The 24,190-nt window shown below is 37.0% G+C and overlaps 2 protein-coding genes across 10 annotated transcripts in view; one reads left to right on the forward strand and one right to left on the reverse strand.

The window, feature by feature from the left end:
- HDLBP (high density lipoprotein binding protein) overlaps positions 1–11,293 on the forward strand; it is a 63,283-nt gene extending 51,990 nt beyond the window's left edge. For all 3 annotated transcript variants that reach the window (XM_058188991.1, XM_058188993.1, XM_058188992.1), the window contains exons 20-28: positions 578–716; positions 2,759–2,913; positions 4,363–4,467; positions 5,192–5,326; positions 6,451–6,594; positions 6,785–6,970; positions 7,445–7,561; positions 7,677–7,805; positions 9,123–11,293. In XM_058188991.1, the coding sequence (XP_058044974.1) occupies positions 578–716; positions 2,759–2,913; positions 4,363–4,467; positions 5,192–5,326; positions 6,451–6,594; positions 6,785–6,970; positions 7,445–7,561; positions 7,677–7,805; positions 9,123–9,209 (1,197 nt within the window). In that variant the 3' untranslated portion in view covers positions 9,210–11,293. The remainder of the gene's footprint in view (positions 1–577; positions 717–2,758; positions 2,914–4,362; positions 4,468–5,191; positions 5,327–6,450; positions 6,595–6,784; positions 6,971–7,444; positions 7,562–7,676; positions 7,806–9,122) is intronic.
- ANO7 (anoctamin 7) overlaps positions 2,323–24,190 on the reverse strand; it is a 55,250-nt gene continuing 33,382 nt past the window's right edge. For 2 of the 7 annotated variants that reach the window (XM_058188994.1, XM_058188995.1), the window contains 7 exons: positions 23,680–23,777; positions 20,076–20,215; positions 19,257–19,462; positions 18,447–18,589; positions 15,137–15,227; positions 14,370–14,489; positions 11,437–12,214 (listed from right to left, as the gene is read on the reverse strand). In XM_058188994.1, coding sequence (XP_058044977.1) covers positions 12,152–12,214; positions 14,370–14,489; positions 15,137–15,227; positions 18,447–18,589; positions 19,257–19,462; positions 20,076–20,215; positions 23,680–23,777 — 861 coding nt within the window. In that variant the 3' untranslated portion in view covers positions 11,437–12,151. Of the gene's footprint in view, positions 2,457–11,436; positions 12,215–14,369; positions 14,490–15,136; positions 15,228–18,394; positions 18,590–19,256; positions 19,463–20,075; positions 20,216–23,679; positions 23,778–24,190 lie in introns of those variants that run through there. The other 5 variants (XR_009155807.1, XR_009155806.1, XR_009155808.1 and 2 more) reach the window with 5 other exon arrangements.

Consider the following 24,190-nt stretch of genomic DNA (forward strand, 5'->3'; position numbering starts at 1 on the left):
ACATAAATGTGTAAGATATATATACATGTGATTGAGGGAAGACCACATCTCTTTTTCAGACCATATTTATTTTAGTCTCAAGTCATTCTATGTCCTTTAGTAATTCCAGCCCACTTAGTGATTCTGCTCATTCCTGTTGTCATTCTGCATGTGAGTTTCTTAATCTTGGAAATAACATAATAGTTTTACAAAAAGTACATCTTTGTGAATTAGCGTTGTCTTTGCTTCATTAAACTTGTAAAAGGAAGATAGAATTTATTAATACCAATGGACGAATATAAAGCAGATTTAATAGGTCTACCTTGGTTTATGTCTTTGGCTCCTTTTCACAGCTGCATATGCATTTTTGAGATTTTCCTATGTTCCCCTGGGAATTATATTTTCAGAAGGATAACTTAATCTGTAAATCATATTGTAAAACTTTCTTCTTTCATAGGTCTACCTTGGTTTATGTCTTTGGCTCCTTTTCACAGCTGCATATGCATTTTTGAGATTTTCCTATGTTCCCCTGGGAATTATATTTTCAGAAGGATAACTTAATCTGTAAATCATATTGTAAAACTTTCTTCTTTCATAGGAAGCCCAGGTGACAATAGAATGCACTATTCTTCAGAAATACCATCGTTCTATTATGGGCCCTAAAGGTTCTAGGATCCAACAGATTACTCGTGACTATGGTGTTCAGATCAAATTTCCAGACCGAGAAGAAAGTACAGGTACAGTAACACAAGTTTGCCCTTAGAAGGAATGCCTTTGGAACACTGTGACCACTATTATTCCATAATCCAATAACATTAACTTTTTAAAAAGTTGTATGGATGGATGGATGGATAACTGATACATGATTGATAGATAAATGAGTATTGAATATTCATGGAAGTTTTCAGGAAAATTTTTATCAGTACGTATAATTCCATGTGTTATCAAGGGGTGGCTTAAAAACAGTATTGCTGTGTAAAGAGCAGCAAGCTGAAGAACTGGAAGAACTGGGATGTTGCAAACCTTCAGTGTTTCCTTGCCTCATAAAATTCTGGCCTTCTGTTGCACATTGCGATCTGTTATATCTCTGTTGATAGTGTTGCTTGCCAGGAATTAACTTTATTATGTATGCATAGGATGTGAATAAAATTAGGTAAGCTTGACAGACTTTGAACTGCTTATTCTTGTATTAAAAAAGAGGGTGCTTGCTGAATAGATGAACAAGATGAATTACCGTATATACTCGAGTATAAGCCGAGTTTTTCAGCACGTTTTTTGTGCTGAAAAACGTCCCCTCGGCTTATACTCGAGTATATACGGCTTATACTCGAGTTTTTTTTTTCTTCTTTTTTTCACATTATACCGGATGGTGCAAACTTGGCGGGCTTTTGCATTAGCGCGGGGAAGCCCTGCCGGTGCAGTGAGAGGGCGGGGCGGGGGAGCCGCCAGCCTTCTCGGCTGAGGGAGGGAGGCTTTCCCTGACCGGTAGCTGCCTCATTTCCCTCCCTCGGCTTATACTCGAGTCCCCAGTTTACCCCAGTTTTTTTGGGTAAAATTGGGGACCTCGGCTTATACTCGGATCGGCTTATATTCGAGTATATACGGTAATAGGAATTTGGCAGATCACTAGAGACCTTGTCTCAAAATAGATAATGCAAGAAATAGAAAATAAAATGTATGGATGATTATGCACACAGGTCCTGGTATGTTTATATTCTTTTGTGGAACAGCACAGCATGGGTAGGAAACAAAAACGAACCCAATGCACTGCTTAAAAACAAAGAAGTTTGGGTCAGGAAATAGCAACACTTCAAGTTATAATAAGGGTGGGAAGTTGATTATCTAATTCCTTTCTAAACATTTTAAAACCACTTCTTTGATTGTTTTTTTTTAGAATTTTACCAAGTATTAATGACAAGCTGATTGGTCTAAAATTTCCTGTGTCTGCTTTTTCCCTTTTTTAAAATATTAGCTTTCCTCTGTCATCAGGTATTTTCTCTGCACTCCAGGATTCTGAGCTAGCAGTTTCCTTAGTACCCTGAAAAATAATTCATCTGGCCTATTAATTTGAATTCACTGAAAGCAATTAAGTTTTGACTCTTCTCCCTTGATTGTTTTGACCTGCATTTTTTTCTTCTAACATTTTTATTGAATACTGAAAGTAATTGCATAGCTTTAGCAAGAATCTCCTTGTTCTCTTGGTCTTCAAGGTTAGAGGCTGCTAGGCTTTCTCCAATAGATGTTGTCTTTTCTTTGTAGCAGCCTCTTCTTCCTGTAATTGTTTTGCAAACATCCTTTTGGTTTATCTAGAAATTTCTTATCTTCCTTGATTAATCTCAGAGTTGTCAGACATGCATCCAGGTCATCCACTTTCTCCTCCAGCAAGATAAGTTTGTACTTTGTGCAGATCGTCACACTACTTGCCTCATTACCCATGTCACTATGAAGACTGCTGTCTAGGCTCTCCTGACTGCTATCTGAAAAAGAAAAAAGCTAATTAATTTGTTTTCACATCCCTTTAAGAATCCAGGTTGTTAATTAGAGCTGATGAAATAAAATCAAATTTCTCTACAGCTTGTGATGACTTTCCCAGCATACCTAGGAATATGTAAACCATCTCAATGGGATCTCAGGCTAACAGCTTGAATTATGAGACAGTATGGAATAACAAGAGCAGAATACGAAATCATGGATTTAAATTAGAAGAAGGGAGATTCTAATAAATGTTTTTAACATAATCAATATATAGTAACTAAGTTATTCTTATTCCTATAAACAGCTTCTGTTGCAGATGTGGTAGCACATGAGAATGACAAAGAGAATAATGAAGGGAAAGAATACAAAGAAATAGATCCTGGTTCCCCAAAGAAATGTGATACTATCATAATCTCTGGTCGTCGAGAGAAATGCGAGGCAGCAAAAGAGGCTCTCCAGGTAAGTGAGATTGGATATCTGTATTATCTTAGAGGCTTCCCATGTCTCAACACAGGAGTATAATCAGTTTTGTTTATAAGCACTGTAAAGTGATCTTCGTATTAAATCTCAAGGGGCTATTGTGCAAGATGTCCTGTCTTCTGGAGACACTATTTTATTGACAAGTATGTAGTGTGTGTTAACAGCTTATAGAAACAGAATAGTCAATTAAATGGAAAGTGTAGTAAAATGACTTCTAATGAGTTGTGACTTACATTATGGAGTAAAAGCATTTGATAGGCAACATACCAATGCTTCTTTCAGTATTTATTTGATGTTTTATGGTTTGAATTAAACAGCAGTGATTGGGCAAACTGTTCTGTTGTGAAGGTCAGGCCAGAATCTCAGATATGCACAGGCTGCTTGCCAGACATAGAATCAGTGTTTCCATGGGGGAGAGATTCTCTGTCATGTAGGCACAAAGATACTCCCCAACTTTCTCTCAACTAGGGAGAGAAGCTTTGAATGGTTTTAAAACAAAGAAATTCCAAAGGGGACAAAAGAACAATATGTTTATCAAAATTAGCAAAAGAAATAAAGTAGTTTCAGCTTCTGTTCAGTTTCCAGCTTCTGATTAAAGCAAACTTTCCAGGGAAAGGGAATCTTTATATAAATTGAACTAGAAGAAGTAATTGTTTTAAAAGTCGTGCCTGTATAAAATTGGGTGAATGCCTACCTAGAAAACACGTTAGGATTATTTTCTTTTTGTCTCTATATTTGCTAAAAAAAATTTTTGGCTGAGTATCAGACAATGCTGGCTCCCTCAGCCAAGAAACTGGGATGAGCGTTGTACTCTAAAATCAAACAAAACTGGACAGGGAAACTTTACCTTTTATAGGAAGCTTTATTAATTTCATTTTATTTGTTTATTTAATAGTTGCCCAGCTCCAGTGGAGTTGAACACTTAATGTCATTAATGTTATTAGAATCTTTTGATATCAAGCACGAAAACCAGGTCCACACATAAAGGCTCAAATTAACTGATTTATTGCTGCAAGCCTATGCACAGGACTCAAGCAACAGTTAGCACCTGGTTCATCGACACTCAAGGGGGGTTGGACTTGGTCCTTTTGTAGCTGCATAAGGGCTGTAAACTGATGCTTTGTTTAATTCCTTCCCCTGGTTCTACCAGTCTCTCCTATGGTTGTCCATATATTTAATTAATTAATTAGATTTCCCAAAGAAAATTATGCTGTTTGTAGCAGATGCTGCATGTATCTTTGTAAATTTCTTACGAAGTTAAAAAAATGTTTGAAATCCCTAGATATAAGCCAGCTATACAGCTGGCTGGTGATTATATTATATAAATTATTTTATTTTCTCCCTTTTTAGCCTTTTAATTGCTGGTTTAATTCATGTGCTTTTTGTCATAATTTACTTACTTGATATAATTTTCATGTTCATTTTCAGGCTTTGGTCCCAGTTACAATTGAAGTAGAAGTTCCCTTTGACCTTCATCGTTTTATCATTGGTCAAAAGGGTGTTGGAATCCGAAAAATGATGGATGAATTTGAGGTGAGTACAGGTAATCCTTGAATTATGACCACAATTGGGACTGGAACTAAGTCACTAAGCAGTGGAGTTGTTAAGTGAGCCACACCCAATTTTACAACCTTTTTGGCCACAGTATTAAGTGAATCTGGTTTCCAGCATTGATTTTATCAATCCCCTTGGGAAAGTTGTCGGTGGTGATCACATGTTCCTTGGATGCTGCAAGCATCATAAATACATGCCAGGTGCCTGGATTTTGATCACATGACTACAAGTATTCTGTGACTGTCATAAATGCAAAGCCCAGTTGTAAGCCACTTTTTTCAAAGCTTGAACCGTTATTAAATAAACGGTCATAAGTCTAGGACTACTTGTAATGTCTTTGTTGTATGTCATCTTGGTTATGATAAAAATTACCGTAAAACATTTTATGAGATAATATGAAATGTCATAAAATATTTCCTTTGGTCAGCCTTTAGTGTTTGATTGTACTATATAGTTTAACTTTGGAGGCAGATACAGCTCTAAGTATCACTCCCATTTTTGAAGGCATTGAGGAATGTGGTACGGAAATATCTCTGAAACAGTGACCCAGAGGATCACAGGTTGTCTAATGTTTAATAGTATTGTATTTACCTAAGAGCTTGGCAGATCCAACTCATTGAATAATGACATTTTTGAAGGTTGAGGACATCTGTAAAAATGCTCATTTGTGATAAGATATCAATTCCTTATCTACATTTGTTAGGTAAACATCCAAGTTCCTGCTCCTGAGCTTCAATCTGATATCATCTCTATAAGTGGGCTTGCTGCTAATCTTGATCGTGCCAAAGCCAGACTTTTAGAAAGAGTGAAGGAACTGCAAGCTGAGCAAGAAGATCGGGTATGCATGGGACAATAATTATAATGCTTTTGTCAATGTCCTTCACTTACTTGCCTTGTTAAAGTTTAAAATAACTTAGTAAAAATGTTTTAATTAAGGATGTTCGTATAGAGAAAAATCTTAGCAGGAGCCTTATGTAGGAAAGACCTTGGGAGATGTGGGGGAAGAGATACTGTCTAGCAAATGATTAGATAAGAGATAAGTTAGATACTTTTTTGAAAAGCATAGATCCTGCTCAAGAATAGATATTATTTGGATTTCAACATCAAATAATTTGATTACTAGTAAAAACATCATCATTACTTTCACCAACTCTTGCTGCAATTTCTGAAAGAACTTTAAATATATGACCCTAGACTAGAGAATGAAATATTTTGATATCCTCTTGGGGAAAGTACCAACTTTCTAAATTTGTTATGTGGAGGTTACTAAGCTGTGATATAGTACAAATCCTGTTAAGAATAATCAATCTAGCCAAAGACAATGTTTGATGGTTGTGATTCAAGGTGCAATCCAACCCATCTGAAGGGCAGCAGATTGGATGAGATTGCTCTAGGTGGCAAGATTATATTTATACTCTTTCCAAACAATAGCTCCTTAATATAGTTTTCAGCAATTGCCTTTTCCAACCTGGTGTAACAAGATTGTTAAAACTCCTAAAATTACCAGTGTCCTATTCCTACTAGACACCAACTGGGGAGAGCAAGTTTACAAGATAAAATTCAATAAAATATATTCAATTTAATAAAGTAATAGCAAAATCATTTTAAAATGAATATTTATCTATTCATTTTAGAGATTAGTGCAGCCAGATATTTAAGATCTATTATAAATACTCAAGGCACAACCATGCAGTCCTCCTGTAGTAAGATATTCTGAAAATTGAGGCCATCATAGAAAAGGCCCAGGCTCTTATTATCACCACTATAAAAGTCTATTAAATAGAATAGTCATAAAAGCAAAACCTCTGTAGTTTGGAAAGAAGTTCATATAAGTACAGACCTATTATTATATCGATAGCTCTCTTGTTAAATATCCATTGTACTGTATTAGTAAAAGTAGTAGTAAAATTGCTTAATTAGAGGTAGAAAATGTTTAAAACATAAACATCTTTATTGTTCTAGGCTTTGCGAAACTTTAAATTAACTGTTGCTGTGGACCCCAGATACCATCCTAAAATCATTGGCAGAAAAGGGGCAGTGATCACCCAAATCCGCACAGAACATGATGTGACTATACAGTTCCCAGACAAGGATGATGAATCTCAGGTGAAGAACTGGGTGTGGAAGAAAAGTTGGGAACCTGTCAAAAAATTTGGAGTGGATTTGTTTTGTTTAGCATATACTTGTGTTACCTAGTTTGTTCCCCACTGCTGTCTTCACAACAAGACATTTTATTTGTATTGTTTGCTACCAACTTGAAGAGCCTAGCATTAAAGATTAACATTTCCTCCCTTAGGCCCAGGATCAGATTATCATAACAGGCTATGAGAAAAATACTGAATCTGCGCGAGATGCCATCATGAAAATTGTTGGTGAACTGGAGCAGATGGTATCTGAAGACATCACCCTAGACCATCGTGTTCATGCCCGCATTATTGGAGCACGTGGGAAAGCTATCCGCAAAATTATGGATGAATTCAAGGTGATTAAAACATTGTGCCATCTGGTAAATAGATAGAAATCAATTTATCAATAGCAATAGCTAAATTGTTTGGTTTTTTGTTTCAGCAGATGAATGAGAAACAGTGCAAACAAAAACAATTTAATTGAATAAAGAAAAGCAAGATTATATACTGACCCTTATGGTATATAAGGAACTTCTATGTTGTATCTTTCCACCTGTTTCCAGAATAACTGTGAATGTGGTCTGAATACTATTCAAAACACAGCAGGCATGGTTCTAATGAAGCACATAATTCCCTATAAATATGGCCTTATTTGTTGATTTAAGTATGAATAGTCCTTTCTTTGAGAAACCAAACAATTTTAGTTGCTCCTTGCATTCTGTAACCGCATTAGTCACACAATCTTTTTGGGGTATACAACTTCAAGGGAAATGGGAAAGAGAAGCAAATATATCAGGTCACCATATCTGAGATAATTGTTGTCTCTCCAGGTGGATATACGTTTTCCTCAAAGTGGAGCGGCTGATCCCAACTGCGTGACTGTGACTGGACTCCCTGACAATGTGGAGGAAGCCATTGATCATATTCTGAATCTGGAGGAGGAATATGTATGTGTATTACTTAATTACATGAATTCAAAATATTGTAAAGGAGAATTACAGCATTACTCTTGTGTTTGTGTATATATTCTGCTAACTAAGCTATGCTTGTTTGGCATTGCAGCTGGCTGATGTAGTGGATAATGAGGCAATGCAAGTCTACATGAAACCACCTGGTCATGAAGAAGCTAAGGCTGCATCAAAGGGATTTGTGGTTAGAGATGCCCCATGGACAGCAGGCAATACTGAGAAGGTAGGAGTTGTTTATGTAGTAAACTTTCCTTGGGTGGGAGAAAACATTGGGACACGAGTCCCAAATATTGAGTCTTTCATTTAGATTCCAGTAAAAGCCAAAGCAAAGTGAGATGGTGAGAGAGAATTGTCTTCCACCATGTCTGTTGTTATTTTAACAGAATAACAGAGTTGGAAGGGACCTTGGAGATCTTCTAGTCCAACCTCCTAGTCAGGCAGGAAACCCTATACCATTTCAGACAAACGGTTGTCAAATATCTTCTTAAAAACTTCTTATTTATTTATTTATTTATTTATTTATTTATTTTTCGTATTTTTATACCGCCCTATCTCCCTAGGGACTCAGGGCGGTTCACAGCCAAATAAAAATATACATATAAATACAAAATAAAACATCAGTTAAAAAACTTATTACAAATGGCCATAACTTGTTGCTGGCAATCCTTATGATTTATATTGATATATTGATCATCAATTGTGTTGTAAATGTTGTACCTTGATGAACGTATCTTTTCTTTTATGTACACTGAGAGTATATGCACCAAGACAAATTCCTTGTGTGTCCAATCACACTTGGCCAATAAAAATTCTATTCTATTCTATTCTATTCTATTCTAATTAAAAATAACAATATACATAATAAAACCCATTTTTCTAGATTTCATTTACTTTTATTCTTTCCAAAAACATTCATTTTGATACTCATAACCTCTTATAAAAATTGTATAAAATACTGGTCAGTGACTAATAAGGATATTACTAAAAGTTGGCTTAATACACCCACATTTATAATGGAGTCTTAAGACCTATGTGGGCTGAACATAAAAACAGAATGGTCTGTGGGCATGAAATTCATATCTGATACATGAAAAAAAATAATTTCAATTTTGGAAAAAATAAACTCTTTTTAAGTAGCCCACTAGTTCCATTTTGCATTGATTTTACACTGGTAGGGAGAGAATAAACTATATATTTTCAGCTATTGCTGTACATGACATGCATATTTTTTATTCTGTCCTGCACACAAGAGCATTTGGAATATCACAGTCTCAGTACTAAATTGTAGAAAATTGTGAACCATGATTCACTTTTTGGCTCTTGTAATATGGGTGGGATGCAGACTGCTGAATATAATTTTGAGTCCAGTGAGTATTTGTTGATTTATTGATTGCAATATCTGCATTCTCTATACAGTAACATAGTACCTGAATTACTGAGGTCTTTTCAGAGCTACGGGTGGTTTGATTTTTGAAAAAGTGAAATTGCTCTTACAGTTATTAATCAAACACTTCTGTCCTTCTTTTTTATATCCCTGCAGGCCCCGGATATGAGCAGTTCTGAAGATTTTCCAAGTTTTGGAGCTCAGGTGGCTCCCAAGACTCTGCCATGGGGTCCCAAGCGATAATAACATGAAAACAGCAATCATATCCAGCCATTTGCCACAAAACAAAAAAAAATTCCTGAATTCTGCCCTACTGGCTGGATCTAGTGCAGATTGTCAATGAGGGGTCTCTTAATGAAACTAGAGTGCTTATTCCCTCTGTTATCCTTATACTCAGGCCTCGCTATGCTTCTGTTTGACATTTTTTTCTTCCCCTTGACCTGGAACAAAACTTTCCGTATTAATTCCAACCTGAAATACATACAGTTTTTCTTTCAAATTTCAGCCTATCATGTGAATCATTGTGTTGTAACCCAGCCTCCCAAGCACATTATATAAAGCACTCTAACCTCCATTAGGAGATCACCTTACTGCACCTAGGAATATACTTCCTGTCTTTCAACCTCAGGAAACACATTTCCTTGACTTTCTCAAAGCCAAAATATTTGCTCTTTCCCTTCCCTGCCGTTTTTCCAAGGCCTTACCTTTGTAGTGTGCAATCAGTTTTTCCTTTTCACTGCCGAGCTCTCCCCCTCCCCGCCCCGCCCCAATTGTCCATCTAATTCCACTATTGGTAAGATAGTGAGTTTTATCTGAAAGAGCAATGATTTGTCCTGGAGTTTGAGACATCAGAAAGCACTAACAGGGTCATAGTCCTTGTCGTGCTAATTGCAGCACTAAGTGCACAAACATTATTTCACTGGGTTGAGTACTGAATTGCAACTCATCATCAGGTTTTTTTTCCCCCCTTCACTTTTTTGCATTATCCTTCCTTCCCAACTGTAGTATGGCTAAACAGAGCCGGAAAACTGACAGTATTATTGGATCTAAGAAAACTTGGTTCAACCAAAAGTGCCATGTTAGCATGTCACAAAGGATGTTGGGTGACTAGTGCAGTGTTACGAGTGCATTGCCCTTTTCCCCCTAGCTTGATAGTGATGGCATTTAAGTACCAGGGTTAAGGTGTGTCTTTTGCTTTTTACTATTGCCTTCTTTCTACCTCAAGCCAGTATGACAGTGGCCTGCTTCTTCAGATAGCTCCTCTTGCTTCCTGATATCATGATTATTGTTCCTCTGTGAGAGGAGGAATATATATGTGTGTGGCTTTAGCTATGTATGTGGCAGTTAGTTTCTCCGCTGGCAAAGATGATCTTAACTATTGCCACATAATTTGGTCTCTCGTCTTGCAACAGAGATTAAGCCTTGGAGGGAGGTAAGTGAGGAGTGGCTTTCACTTAAATTGAAGAATTTGATTGCAGTTCAGTCTTAAAGATGAAGTATTTCTTTGATGGCCAGCGGCAGGGGTGGGAGATTAGACTTATATTCAGCAAAAGCCTTCTGTAGTTGGCAACAAGTGTTTGTCCTGTTGTCTTGACACCAGTAGTTGCTGCACTCTAGCTGCTACCATAAACTTGATACAAGGCTGCTTGTATTTTAAAGCTGCTCTTCTAGCCACAATTCTCTTTTCTGCTGAAGGTGCTGGCGGCAGTTCTGGGTCTGTTGCCAACTTTGCTCTCTGTCTTTCCTGCTCTCTTCTGAAGAGCTTTTCTGAGCCATTTGTATCTTTCCCCAAGGTCCTTTGTGTCCCAGAATATATGCTGAGAGATGGTTTATAAAGCATCTAGCTTTTTAGTCCAATAGAAAAGAAAAAAAATCCTCTCAGTTTAAATAAACCTAAGTGAAAGGAGGAGAAATTGTTTCTCTAGGATGGTTCCACTTGGGACAGGAGAAGCCCTATCACTATCTGAGCAGGAGTCTAAAACAGGGTAGAAGTATTAATGCCTTGCCAGTGGGACCTGGTGTTTGAATGTCACACATCACTTGCACATGTGTTTTGGGCTTAACTGCCATCGAGCATGGCTCTAATGCTGCCGTCTGTTCAAATTGTTAAAAATACTTCACTCTTCTGTCCCATGTAGTGTGCAGCAGTTGATCTGTGGAGATGTGCTCCATGTCCTCTTAATGTCTTCCATATTACGTTTCCATGGCAATGATCCCTTGGCCTTAACTTTGGAATTTGGAGATTATATGCAAAACGTGTATAAAGGCTCATGAGTATGGATGACACTGGAATTTTATAAATTCTAAAAAATAAAACCTGAAACAGCTTTGTGTGTTTTTTATTTTTTTAAAAAGTCACTCCAAATTACAATTTCTACCTGTCCTGTTAATAAAATATATACCCTTGTTTCTCTATATTGTTCCAACGAGTAATAAGCAAATTTATATCCATCTCAGCTGCTTATTCAATTTCTGTCAGCAAGGATATTGATTTAAGCATGATAAAGATTGCAGGTTCATGGTTCATGCATATTGTTGAAACATTATTCCAGCTAAAAGAGATTTGGATGTGAAGATGATTACAACCCTATGTTTCTTTTGTAGGAAAAAAAACCCTCTTACATAGCTGAAAGCAAGTTTTCTTTTCATAATTGACTTCATATATGGCAGTAATCTTCAGCATATGACTAGAGTCATATGCTACAAAAGTCATGCTGCTATATCCGCTAATCTGCTTTTCTTTTACTAAAGAAAGCAAACCAGTATGAGTTGTTCTAGTGTTGCAGGTTCCTACTATTTGGAAAATGTGCTGCCTTTAAACCAAGAGATTCCTATATTATCATAAATAACAGCTGAGCTTAGTAGTAGTCAACTGAATTTCACTATATTTAGAAGTCACCTCTATGATAGGAGAGAAACAGATTGAAAATTCTTACATATGTCTTGTAATTTTCTCTGTACTGTTTTTATCCAAGAAACATGAAATCGCTACTTTGGTAAATATGGATGAAGTTCCTGACGCTTTAAAGATTTGAGGCACATTCTACACCTGCAATATGTTACATAATTAACAGCTCTATATCCATACTATGCCAGCTTACACAGTGCTTCCTCCATGAAGGTTACCCTTGTGTGGAAGCTTGATAATCTGATCTCGGCCACATCCTTCTCAGATCTTCAAATGTTTATTTTGATACCTTCTCCACAGGCTGGGTTGGATTGACAACATCTATCACTTCAATGAGAGCCTATCCCAAAAAGAAAAAGAAATGTATAATGCATTTTTCCATCAAAGAGAATATAGCTGAGGGAGGTTATCAAAGAAATATACATGACCATTGTAATCACGCACAAAGTCTATTATTCAAGTTCCATTTTATACAGTGATATGCATATCTGACAGGATCCAATCTCAGTTTAGCCATTATTTAGTTTGTCACATTTAAATTCTTACTCAGTTGCACCTAAATGTAACTGCATATGAGATAGATATATAGATGCTTTAGAATTTGCAGTTTAAACAGAGGAGTGTTCCCCCTTCCCACATTTAGCTTATGGTGACAAAGTATCACCAAATCTGTGATGACTTCTTATTTTTCAGGCTAAATAGCAATTCAGTTTTGTAAGACAAAAGTATTCATAATGAAGAGTTTGAACAGGGTGGAAAACAGACTAGGGTTGAAGCCTTGATCTACAGACATTTAAAATAATGCTAACCTGTTTTTTTGGTTATGTCTCACCGAGAGCAAATTATGATTAATTTAAAATGCAGGAAACATGACTCAAATTAGCTTCAAAAAAACAGCAAAAAATTACTAAATTGACATTAAGATTAAGTGCTGGGGTCTGAAAATTAGTGATGGGACACTAGGACTGCATGCTTTGATTTGTTCTGAAAAACTAAAGTAATCTTAGTAATTGAAAAAATATAACGTGCGACAAAATATAAGGTATCCTAAGAAGTTTTTTTGTTTTTTGTCCCTCAAGGAGAGGCTCTGGTAATTCAGTAAAAGCAAACAAAGTAAGGATGGTTATGCCTTAGCACAGCAGTGTAAATGAGTGTGCCAGGCTTTGCATTTTCTGTTCCAAAAATTGATACAGCATCTGGTTGTGGGAAGGTGGATTTTATTGGACAAAATATTGTAACAAGGCACATGAAAACGAAATTATTCCCTAAATGTTTCTGCCATTCCAGAAAATGTAAAAAGGCTCTCACCGAAAGAGATGCTGGATGTTGCATGGTTTAATATAGGCAAATATTTTGGATCAACAAAGTTGTATAAGTAGTGAGTTTACCCTAAAGAATAAAGATTTATTCAACTATCAGATAAAGTAACGAGTTTGGTGGTTTGATAGCTAGTGTGATTGAGTGGTTAATATCCTGGAAATGAGGAATTTCCTGATGGGGAAAATGATTAATCAGTTGCCTCCTGGAGCTGTGGTATTCCATTGCTGGAGGCTTTCAAGAAAAGATTGGTCAAACATTTGTGTAGGGTGGTATAAGGACTCCTGCCTTAGGCAGTAGGTTGGACTAGACAACCTCAAAGACCTCTTTTACAGCCCTATAAGTCTAAATTTTTGAGGGGCAATTTTCTGTGAAAATGTAGTTAAGGCCTGTGTTAGTAATCTGAAGGGGAGAAGAAAATGATACTTTTTCATAGACCGCAAAGTTATTTTACTGAGGAAGGGAGGAAAAATGGACCACGATGAAAAGGTACTGAAGTCCTAATTTTTATTAGTAAATCTGTATTTCAGCCTTCAACCAGCATAAGGTAAAACAAAAAAGCAACCTAAACTATATAACGTTAGGAATAACCTATCTTTAAAAGTCACAAAAATAGAAAAGAAATTACAGAGTAATAGCATGGATATTATAACAATTATAAAACCCAAACCTCGATTCCTATAAAATTATTAAATTTTAATAAAAAATAAACCATGATACAGTAAATATGGTAAATATATGTATTGTTACAAAATCAATGGAAATGTGTGGGTTCACATAAATCATTTTAACTATGTTATTAAGGTGTTCTAAGTCAGGGGTCTCCAACCTTGGCAAGAGTTGTGGATTTCAACTCCCAGAATTCCTCAGCCAGCTTTGTTCCACAACTCTTAAAGTTGCCAAGGTTGGAGACCCCTGTTCTAGGTGACCCAACCTAAGGAAAGGAAATGGAGAGGGAAGAGTCAGACTCCAAGAGATAATTAATTTTGCATACAAAGCTTATTTCAAGATCAACTTTGTAGTTTCAACTAATTTAATACAAAAATTACATTTCTTTGGAAGAAATTGGAATATGCAGTGTAGAACTCAATTACCCATAGAAGTACAATGATCTTAAGCAATTTGTATCCTGGTTTTCAAAGAAAGGGTCTTCATTTTCATAATAATAGAGAATTTACCTTATTCTCAGCCAGGGCTTGTTTAGCAAGATACTGTTCTCGCTTTACTTTTATTGCCACTGCTTCTGGGATGTCAGGTACCATCATATCAATCATACGTGCAATGAAGAAAACTACATGCTATGAAAAGAGGTAAAAGAAAGTAAGTTGGAAGAATTTATTGTGAATGGACAGCAGGCTGGGCAGAAAATGGAAAATCTCATGCGTAGAATTATGATGAACCCAGTTAGATATGGTACTCTGCAGAAAGGTTATGATTTTCCATTAAGCCAAGAAATATGAAAATTGATAAAGGTCTCCTTAGAAAACAATTGCTTATGAGCTTTGGAATGCCTGTTTACTTATTTGTTTGGCAATTTTTGGTGATGGTTCATTTTAATGTGAATATATAATATGGGGGATGTGCATTCTCTCCATAATCACTAATTTTGCTTCCAAAATTTTACAGAATTTCTGGCATTGAAGAACCCATAGTACTTTTATCACTAGAACAAAATTTTAGTGCTACATCCTTTCCAATAGCATAACTTATACCATAATTTTGATGCATTTTATGTCCAAATAATTTATTTAATTTCAGAACAGTACAAGTTTCTTTCAAGCAATCTAAAGTATGCAGTATGGCTCATTTTTAACATACTAGTGCTAACACAAGGAAGAAACAATACTACAAATAGGATTTTTAAATGTGCTAAATTTTGCAATGGCCAATATAAGGTTTCTAAGAAACAAGTATATGGAAAATAGTAACTTGAAATGCAATGTACCTCAAATACAATGATGAAGCCAAGTTGGATTGCCAGTAGATTCCAATAAGGTAGTGAATACCTGCCATTCTGTTCTCTATAGGCTCGGTACCTGTGGAGTTTCAAAATTCATGCTAAGTAACAATGCAGCGATCATCTTAGTAATTACAAGTTTTCCAGATTAATTTCTGATGTCTCTTGCTGTCACTTTTTGTTCACAAATTTTCTTTAGTTGAACTAGCCCAGGTGAAATTTAGCGCAGTACTTTCTGTCTGCTACTCTATGAATAAGGCGTGTCTCCTGTTACAGGTAGTCCTTGACTATGACAATAACAGAACAGGGATGCAGTAAGCCTGCCTTCCCTAGCCCTCCCAAGGCCTCCCCCACTCCTTGAAACACTCTGTGATCCACTTCCTTCCTCTGGGGTCCCCCCCACAGCTTAACCTATACAGCAGATTCCTGCAGGTATCTTCCCACAGGGCCCTGCAGAGACTGAGCCTTTTCTGCACTCTATTGAAGATCTCTGGAGTTCTACTAGAGCTTTCCTCAGCACTATGCAGACCATGTCAAAGAAGCAGAATTTGTCCTTGGGCCAAGTGGTGGTCTCCCAGAAGTGTGGCCACCATTTCAATGCAAGCACAAGGAATTGTGGGTGTGCTGAAAATGGTGGTTGCTTTTGGGAGGCAGCCATGTGGTCCAATGATAAGTGCACTGCTTTCCTTCCTCAACATGAGATCCAGAGATCTTCAAAAGATAAGTATGTAATGGATGATGGGGTGGGGTAGAAAGCAGGCCCAATATCTGCAGGTACTCGGTGTAGTGGGATGGGGAGGGTGGGGGGCTGCTGCAGTATTCCTTCAGTTGTCAAGGACACATGACTGAGGGTATTGCAGCAGCTATAACTTCAAAACAGGGTCGTAAGTAGCTTTTGGGAGATACGTTGTAATTTTTAATAGCTGCCAAGTGACAGGTTGTTAAGCGAGGATTACTTGTACTTGATTATGAGCAAGGAAAGAGCCACCCAAAGAACTGCATTTCCATGTTTGCAGCACAATTGAGAAATCTGGCTTTTTTTAAAAAAAGTAAATACATAATGTAGGACTACATATTTTCATATGTTTGGCAATACATAATATAGGACTGGATATTTTCATATGTTTGGCAATTACAGAGTAAACTTTAACTTGTGTACACTACTACTGTACACACAAATATCTAATAATAATAACAACAGAGTTGGAAGGGACCTTGGAGGTCTTCTAGTCCAACCCCCTGCCCAGGCAGGAAACCCTACACCATTTCAGACAAATGGTTATCCAACATTTTTAAAAAAATTTCCAGTGTTGGAGCATTTACAACTTCTACAGGCAAATTGTTGCACTTATTAATTGTTCTAACCGTCAGGAAATTTCTCCTTAGTTCTAAGTTGCATCTCTCCTTGATTAGTTTCCACCCATTGCTTCTTGTTCTACTCTCAGGTGCTTTGGAGAATAGTTTGACTCCCTCTTCTTTGTGGCAACCCCTGAGATATTGGAACACTGTTATCATGTCTCCCCTAGTCCTTCTTTTCATTAAACTAGGCATACAGAGTTCTTGCAACCGTTCTTCATGTTTTAGCTTCCAGTCTCCTAATCATCTTTGTTGCTCTTCTCTGCAGTCTTTCTAGAGTCTCAACATCTTTTTTACATCGTGGCGACCAAAACTGGATGCAATATTCTAAGTGTGGCCTTACCAAGGCATTATAAAGTGGTATTAACACTTCACGTGATCATGATTCTATCCCTCTGTTTATGCAGCCCAGAACTGTGTTGGCTTTTTTGGCAGCTGCTGCACACTGCTGGCTCATATCTAAATGGTTGTCCACTAGGACTCAAAGATCCCACTCACAGTTACTACTACTGAGCAAGGTACCACATATCCAGTACCTGTGCATTTTGTTTTTTTGGCCTAAATGTAGAACCTTACTTTTTTCACTGTTGAATTTCATTTTGTTAGATAGCGCCCAATGTTCTAGTCTGTCAAGATCTTTCTGTATCTTGAGCCTATCTTCTGGAGTGTTGGCTATTCCTGCCAGCTTGGTGTCATCTGCAAATTTAATGAGTTTCCCATCTATCCCCTCGTCCAAGTTATTGATGAAAATGTTGAAGAGTACTGGGCCTAAAACAGAGCCTTGGGGTACTCCACTGCATACTTCCCTCCATGTGGATGTAGTTCTGTTGAGGACTACACGTTGAGCACGGTTGGTCAGCCAGTTACAAATCCATCTGGTGGTGATGCTGTCTAACCCACATTTTTCTACTTTATCTAGTAGTAGGTTATGGTCTACTTTATCAAATGCTTTACTGAAGTCCAAGTAAATTATATCGACAGCATTCCTCTGGTCCATTAATTTTGTCACTTTGTCAAAGAATGCAATAAGATTAGTCTGGCATGATCTGTTTTTGACAAACCCATGTTGGCTTTTGGTTATTATTTTGTTTGCTTCTAGGTGTTCGGTGATTCGCTCTTTGATTATCTTTTCCAGAATCTTCCCTGGTATTGAGGTTAGGCTGATAAGTCTGTAGTTTCCTGGATCTGTGTTTTTTTTCCTTTTTTGAAGATGGGAACTATATCAGCTCTTTTCCAGTCCTCTGGCAGCTCCCCTGTGCTCCAGGATCTTTGAAAGATATAGTTCAGTGGTTCTAAGATTTCGTCTGCCAGTTCCTTCAGAACTCTGGGGTGTAATCCATCCGGTCCTGGTGATTTGAACTCGTCTAGGGTAGACAGATGTTCACTTACCATTTCCCCCCCTATTTTAACTTGTGTTCCTAATCTGTTTTTTGTGGTGCTGTTTTTGATAGGTTGGACTGTTTTTTCCTTTTGTGTAAAGACAAATGCAAAAAACGAGTTCAGTAGGTCTGCTTTCTCCCTGTTGCTTGTCACCTTCTTGCCACTTTCTCCCAGCAATTGGCCAATTGTTTCCTTAACTTTTTTCTTGTTTTTAACATGTTGGAAGAAGCTTTTTTTGTTATTTTTTACTTTTGTTCTTTTTGAGCCTTAGCTTTCCTCACTTCATCTTTACAGGCTCGGGCTATTTGCTGATATTCTGCCTTAGTTATTTGCCCCTCTTTCCACTTTTTATACTTGTCCTTTTTGTCTTTCAATTTATATCTCAAAAGATATCTCAATCAATATGTAGCAAGCCAGGACAAAAATCATTCAAATTCTGATATTGTGTTACATGAGAGTCCTTACTTTGAATTTTAAACAAGCAATTTGAGTTCCAATAGATTCACTCACTAATCATCTTTAAACAGCTATCCTCATCAGCTACAAGAGTAGGAGATCCCACCTGCATGTGATATTGCTCTTCAGGTCAAAAGATTTAGGGGCATAGGCCAGGGTGAAATCAATGTAGCCCTGTAGATTGCTAGCCCGAGTGTACTGGTAATAGAGCCGAGGAAGGAAGTCAGAAGTGAAGGCAATCAGGAAGGCCTAAAAGAACAACATGTTTATTTTTTTAAGTATTGTGTGAGTGACACACAGAACTCTTGCTTCTTACTCGTGGCAGAATAGATACTTACTGTACTTTCAGCAACAGTCATAGAAACACAAATCAGCTCATTCTAGATCAGGTCATTGAGCATATAGTTCATTGCTTCATAATTAGCCTTTCCCAACCTAGTGATCACTTCCTGTATTGGGACCAAATACTAGAATTTCCATTCATGATATCCAAAAGGAATTTTTGGATTGGAGAGAGAGAGACCAAGTAGTACTTCTCTCCAGAGTGTTTCTGTCTCTCAGAGCATTCTTTCACCAGGACACCTGCTAACCCAATTCCACCTTTCTCCAACAACCAACCAGCCTGCTACATGATGATATGTTCTATCAGTAACTTACAGTGTCTTTCCTTTACCACTTGGTATTTAAATAATTCTGTAAGCCAGTTCTGTCACCAAAGAACTGGGTCAATTTGAGTTCACCTTAAATCCTCATCTGTTTTGGGAACAGGAAAGTAATGTAACCTTGAATTAAAATAACCTTAAAATATCCTTGAATTGTAAATTCAGTGTAATCCAACTGCAGTATTTCAGGGCTGTAGCTGCTATGCTTGTACAATTTCTGTTGATTGCTTCCCGTATACACCAGTATAACTCACATTACTAATAACTGCAAAGTGTGTGATGACCTCCAGGATATGAAACCAGATGCCAATGCCCTGGGTCCGCTCTGCAACTGGACGTCGATATTCACAAACAAACTTCTGAGCATCCAAACGAATTTCCACCCAATTGTTAAGTAAAGCAAAAAGAGGGGCCAAGGGGCAGGCAGCAACAAAGATAGTAATGAAGCCAAATTGCAGAACTGAAAGGCAATAAAACATTTTAATTTCCAGAGTTTGAGGAAAGAAACCTTATCAAAAAAATAATTTGGAGGAGACCAAGATGAGATTGCAGTGAAAGCAGAACTGAAATGCTTTTTCTGAAACCCCAAAAAGTACGGTAATATTTTTTCACTAAAATGCATCCACTTTAACTTAGATAAAACGAATGACCTTTTATTTCACATATTTTAAGCTGGTTGGCGAATTTATAATACAGAAGTGTTCAGTTCAGAGAAATCCTATACACTGCCTCAAATATTTTACATTTATTGCTTGAATATAGAAATATTGAAAATATCTAATAGGACTTTTCAGTCTCTCTTACCACTTTTTCATCTGTTTGAGTTATAAATTCCAAGTCTTACTGCATAAAGATTAGGGGAATTCATGAGATTTCAGAAAGATCTTTTCATATTTCTCTCCCTAATTACTCATTTTATCCCAGAGTTTCTTTCCTCACTGTTCTTTTAATTCTTGTATTTTTCAATCTCTCCAAGAATATACACACTCATCCCCCTCCATAATCAGGCCACAGTACTAGAAATTTTCAGAAAACTATTCTTAAGTTTCCCATTTTGCCCAGGTGGCTCATACCCATTTCCAAATATTCAGCGAAAAGCCCATTATAGGGCAGCAGTTTATAATCATTCTCCCAGAGTTGCTTCGTGAAGTTGTCTTGGCTTGTCTTATTTCTTTCAGAAAGATCTCGCTTATACCACCATGTTTTCAACTTCCTATGGAGAACAGAAAAATGTATTTACTAGAATATCTAGGATAAGCTTCTTTTTCAGGCAAAGCGAGATGATCAAATAATATCTGGATTCATCTAGATCAGGGGTCTCCAACCTTGGCAACTTTTAGACTTGTGGACCTCAACTCCCAGAATTCCTCAGCCAGCTTTGCTGGCTGAGGAATTCTGGGAGTTGAAGTCCACAAATCTAAAAGTTGCCAAGGCTGGAGACCCCTGATCTAGATAAAGTATGTTTTTTTATTTGTGCCCCATATTTAGCCATTCTCAGCCCAACTCACCTTACAGGTTATTGTTGTGGGAAAATAGGATAAGCAAGGAGAGTAAGACATGTTTGACATGTTTGAGTTATTTATAAAAAATAATATAGGTGGGATAAGATAATATTTTTAAAATTCTAACATTAGTAGTGGTTCTTCAGTTTCATGGGGGTCTGGACAAGTGTATTCCAAGGATTTGTCCTACAGATTTCACTAACTAGTTCATTTTCTTTCTCTCCACCATGGACTTGCCACTTTAACACTATCTTAGTGCCTCTGTTGGATCTAGACTATCTGACATGTATCCTGATCTAGCAGAATCACTAGATGTGGCCATAATATAGGTCACTATTAGGGTTGCTGATTATGATTGAGTGCATTCATGATCTTGGACTCAGAACAGATGCATGATAGAAAAACAATAGCAGCAATACCAGTTCTCTCTCTCTTCCTCTGATCTAGTGTAAGTGGGAACAACTTCTCCTGCTTCTTCCACATAAAGTCTCCATCGTGACTTGGCAACAATAACATGACATCATGGAAATGACATTTTTGTAGTGATACTGTTGTTGTTGTTGTTGTTGTTGTTGTTGTTGTTGTTGTTGTTGTTATTATTATTATTATTATTATTATTATTATTATTATTATTATTATTATTATTATTATTATTATTATTATTATGTGGTACAGTGGAGTCATGCAGGTTAATACTGCTATGGAAAAACTGGTAATACTGGGCAAGGTGAATGGAAAAAGAAGAATCCAAGAGTATATGAGTTGGCTAGACAGAGTATTGGAGGCTAAAGGAATATAACCATGATGCAAAAATTGTATAATGTGGCAAGAGACAGGGTAGCTTTTATCCACAGAGTCACCATGAATAGGTACAGCTCAATGGAACAGAAGAAAAGTAACAACACTGGAACTGATGCAAGTAACAATCCTGCAACCTGCTGGCAATACTAAGATGACAACAGAAGTGCTTGGATCAGAAAGAGACACATCCAAACTGAAGATTTGGGAGCAATGTCATCTAAAATACTGACAAAAGCTGAATGTGATGTTTAGCACAATATAGTTGTTACCATGTCAAAGGCCTGTATGGATGGGTACATTTTTCTCAGGCAGAATCCTCATTCGCCTTCATCAGATAAATCAGCAGGTATATTAGACTTAAACTAGCTTGTACTCAAAACAGATGTTGATTTTTATCGCTGGGTCTCAACATTTTCAATAAAGCAATGAATTGTACTTGGAGATCCATGAGAGAAAAAAAGACCTTGGAACATTGGTGAATAACACATTTGATAAATGCAATCTACCTCTAATCTCTATCAAATAGCTCTGAGAGGCAATCTGAGTCATCTCTTCGGACTCTTACTAGTGTCACAATTAGAAATGAGACATTATACAACAAAAGTGCAAAAGGGAGCAATGTGCATTGGAAGGCTGATGGTCTAGTAGGGGAAAAATTATTACATAGCAGCCTGACTGTTAAGAAAGTTAAAATCTGTCTAGGAGACAGGGATCTACTCTAATACTATTCTGACAATTCCAAACATTTTCTAAGAGCAAAATATTTTGCACAACTGTAGGCAAATTATATAGGAAGAAACTAGTGTTATTTCCAGCAGTGGAACATTTCACAGTATGGTCATAGAATTATGTTCCCGTCTCACAGGAATACTGTGGAATAGTTCTATATTCATTTGATATATTTTTTTACACAGGGGTATATATATTCCTTTATGAATATTAAATTCAAACGTTTCTTCACCCTTTCTGATTGACAAAATTACAGTTTCTAGTAAGGAAGCAATTTTTGGGATGCTGAAGACCATCTCATACAGCAATTTTTATGTAATAAACAGCCCAAACTTCATTCAGGCTAAACTAACAAACATACTACCTTGGTTCACCTATAAAGCTGAACCCAAACCAACAACAAACCAACATTTTCATTTTCATTTATGGATCATCAGAACATCAGAAACACTTGCAAATACTCGTATCTGTGTTTGCTCTATTCACAGACTGTATTTGTCAATGTTTGCACATATTCAAAAATAATTATGTCTTGGCAAAAATGCAAAACATTATTTTGTGAAGCAATTGTAATTGCCAAAGTAACTAGGGAGTGGCTTCTCTTTTCCCACAGTTGCATTTCTACAAAGATTTTTGCTAGATTTTACAGGGTTTGTGACTTCAGGCAGTTGCCAAGCCTCTTTTTGTATCTCCTGCATTCTTCTCCAGCTTCATCTCTGAATTTCAGTAGCATGATTGCCAAAAATTAAGGGTGGAGTTTCTTGACATTTTAAGACAGAAGATAATATAAAAATTAATAAGCTAAGTCTAAAGCAGGCTTAAGAGAGAACATTTCTACACAATCACTTGCCATGTTCTCAGACCCACTGCAGAAGTTTTGTCCTATCAGGCAAATTTTCTTAATACTTTGCTCCTCCTTTGATCAAGCCTAGCAGCTGCATAAAATGGCAAGTTTGTTCTCATTCTTCTCTTGCTGGGTTTGTTTTTTAGAATGGGTTTTAAAAAAAAGAGCTTGTAGTCCTACACTGTGGAAATGAACTGGCAAAGCCATCCCTCAGAACAACTGGATATGGACTACAAACATACAATTGTGCTTTGACTATAGAAATGAATGAAAAATCCCCAGAATTGGAAAAAGGATGAGGCAAAAATCCTTTTCAGCAGAAAATTGTCTGTTCCATAATTCTAAGGAAATGTTGGCACTACAATTATCTCTGCAATGTCCCATATGGAGCAGGAGATGAGACAGTCGTTAATTGCTTCAGCTTCCCAGGAACTATTAAGGCCCATGATTACATATGGGCAGTGGTGGGATTCAAATAATTTAACAACCGGTTCTCTGCCCTAATGATTTCTTCCACAAACCAGTTTACCAAACTGCTCAGAAAGTTAACAACCGGTTCTCCTGAAGCGGTGCGAACTGGCTGAATCCCACCACTGCATATGGGAGGAACTGGAAGTTGTTGTTTTTTAAATAGAAATGAAATCCCTTCTCTTGTACAATGATGCAGCACCAATATACTGCAAAGCTGTAGTTTCCATCCCTTCCATATTAATTGCAGCCCCTGTTTGCCCACCCTTGCTTTGTACAAGAACATTGATTGGAATGGATGGCAAAAGTATCAAATCAGAGCATAGCACTCACGGGATAAGGATTTCTTGAATGTTGTTAATTACTTGCTTTCCCACCATGATGACAAGAAGTTCCTGAGCAAGTTCAATGAGGCAGCCACCTGGAGCACACTGGACAAAAAAAGAGAGAAAGGCTTTTGGGTATGGTTGGTTGTCTAATGAACACTGAATATAACCTATGCAGAAACCTTTAAAGTTTCATATGTAGCATGCAATAGGCATCTATTAAGAATCACTCATGTAGTGAAGCATCATGCAACATTATTGGAGTTGTTGAATAAAGGCCTCCATAATGGAATATATCTACCAGGATGAAAAACTTGACCAAAACTGGAAAGCTTGAATGCTTTTCCTCAGGATCCAGCTTTCTACATAAGGAGAATATTTGTGATTAAGCAGCATTCAGCCACGAGATTCCTATTTGCAGGGTCCCAAGGTTATAACTTCTTCATTGTTGTTGAGAACTAGACTCAGTCCTCTCATTTCCTCAGGAAATACCACTTACTTACCATAAAGGGGTAATT

Source organism: Ahaetulla prasina, chromosome 6 (assembly GCF_028640845.1).
Source record: "Ahaetulla prasina isolate Xishuangbanna chromosome 6, ASM2864084v1, whole genome shotgun sequence".
NCBI classification, from domain to species: domain Eukaryota; kingdom Metazoa; phylum Chordata; class Lepidosauria; order Squamata; family Colubridae; genus Ahaetulla; species Ahaetulla prasina.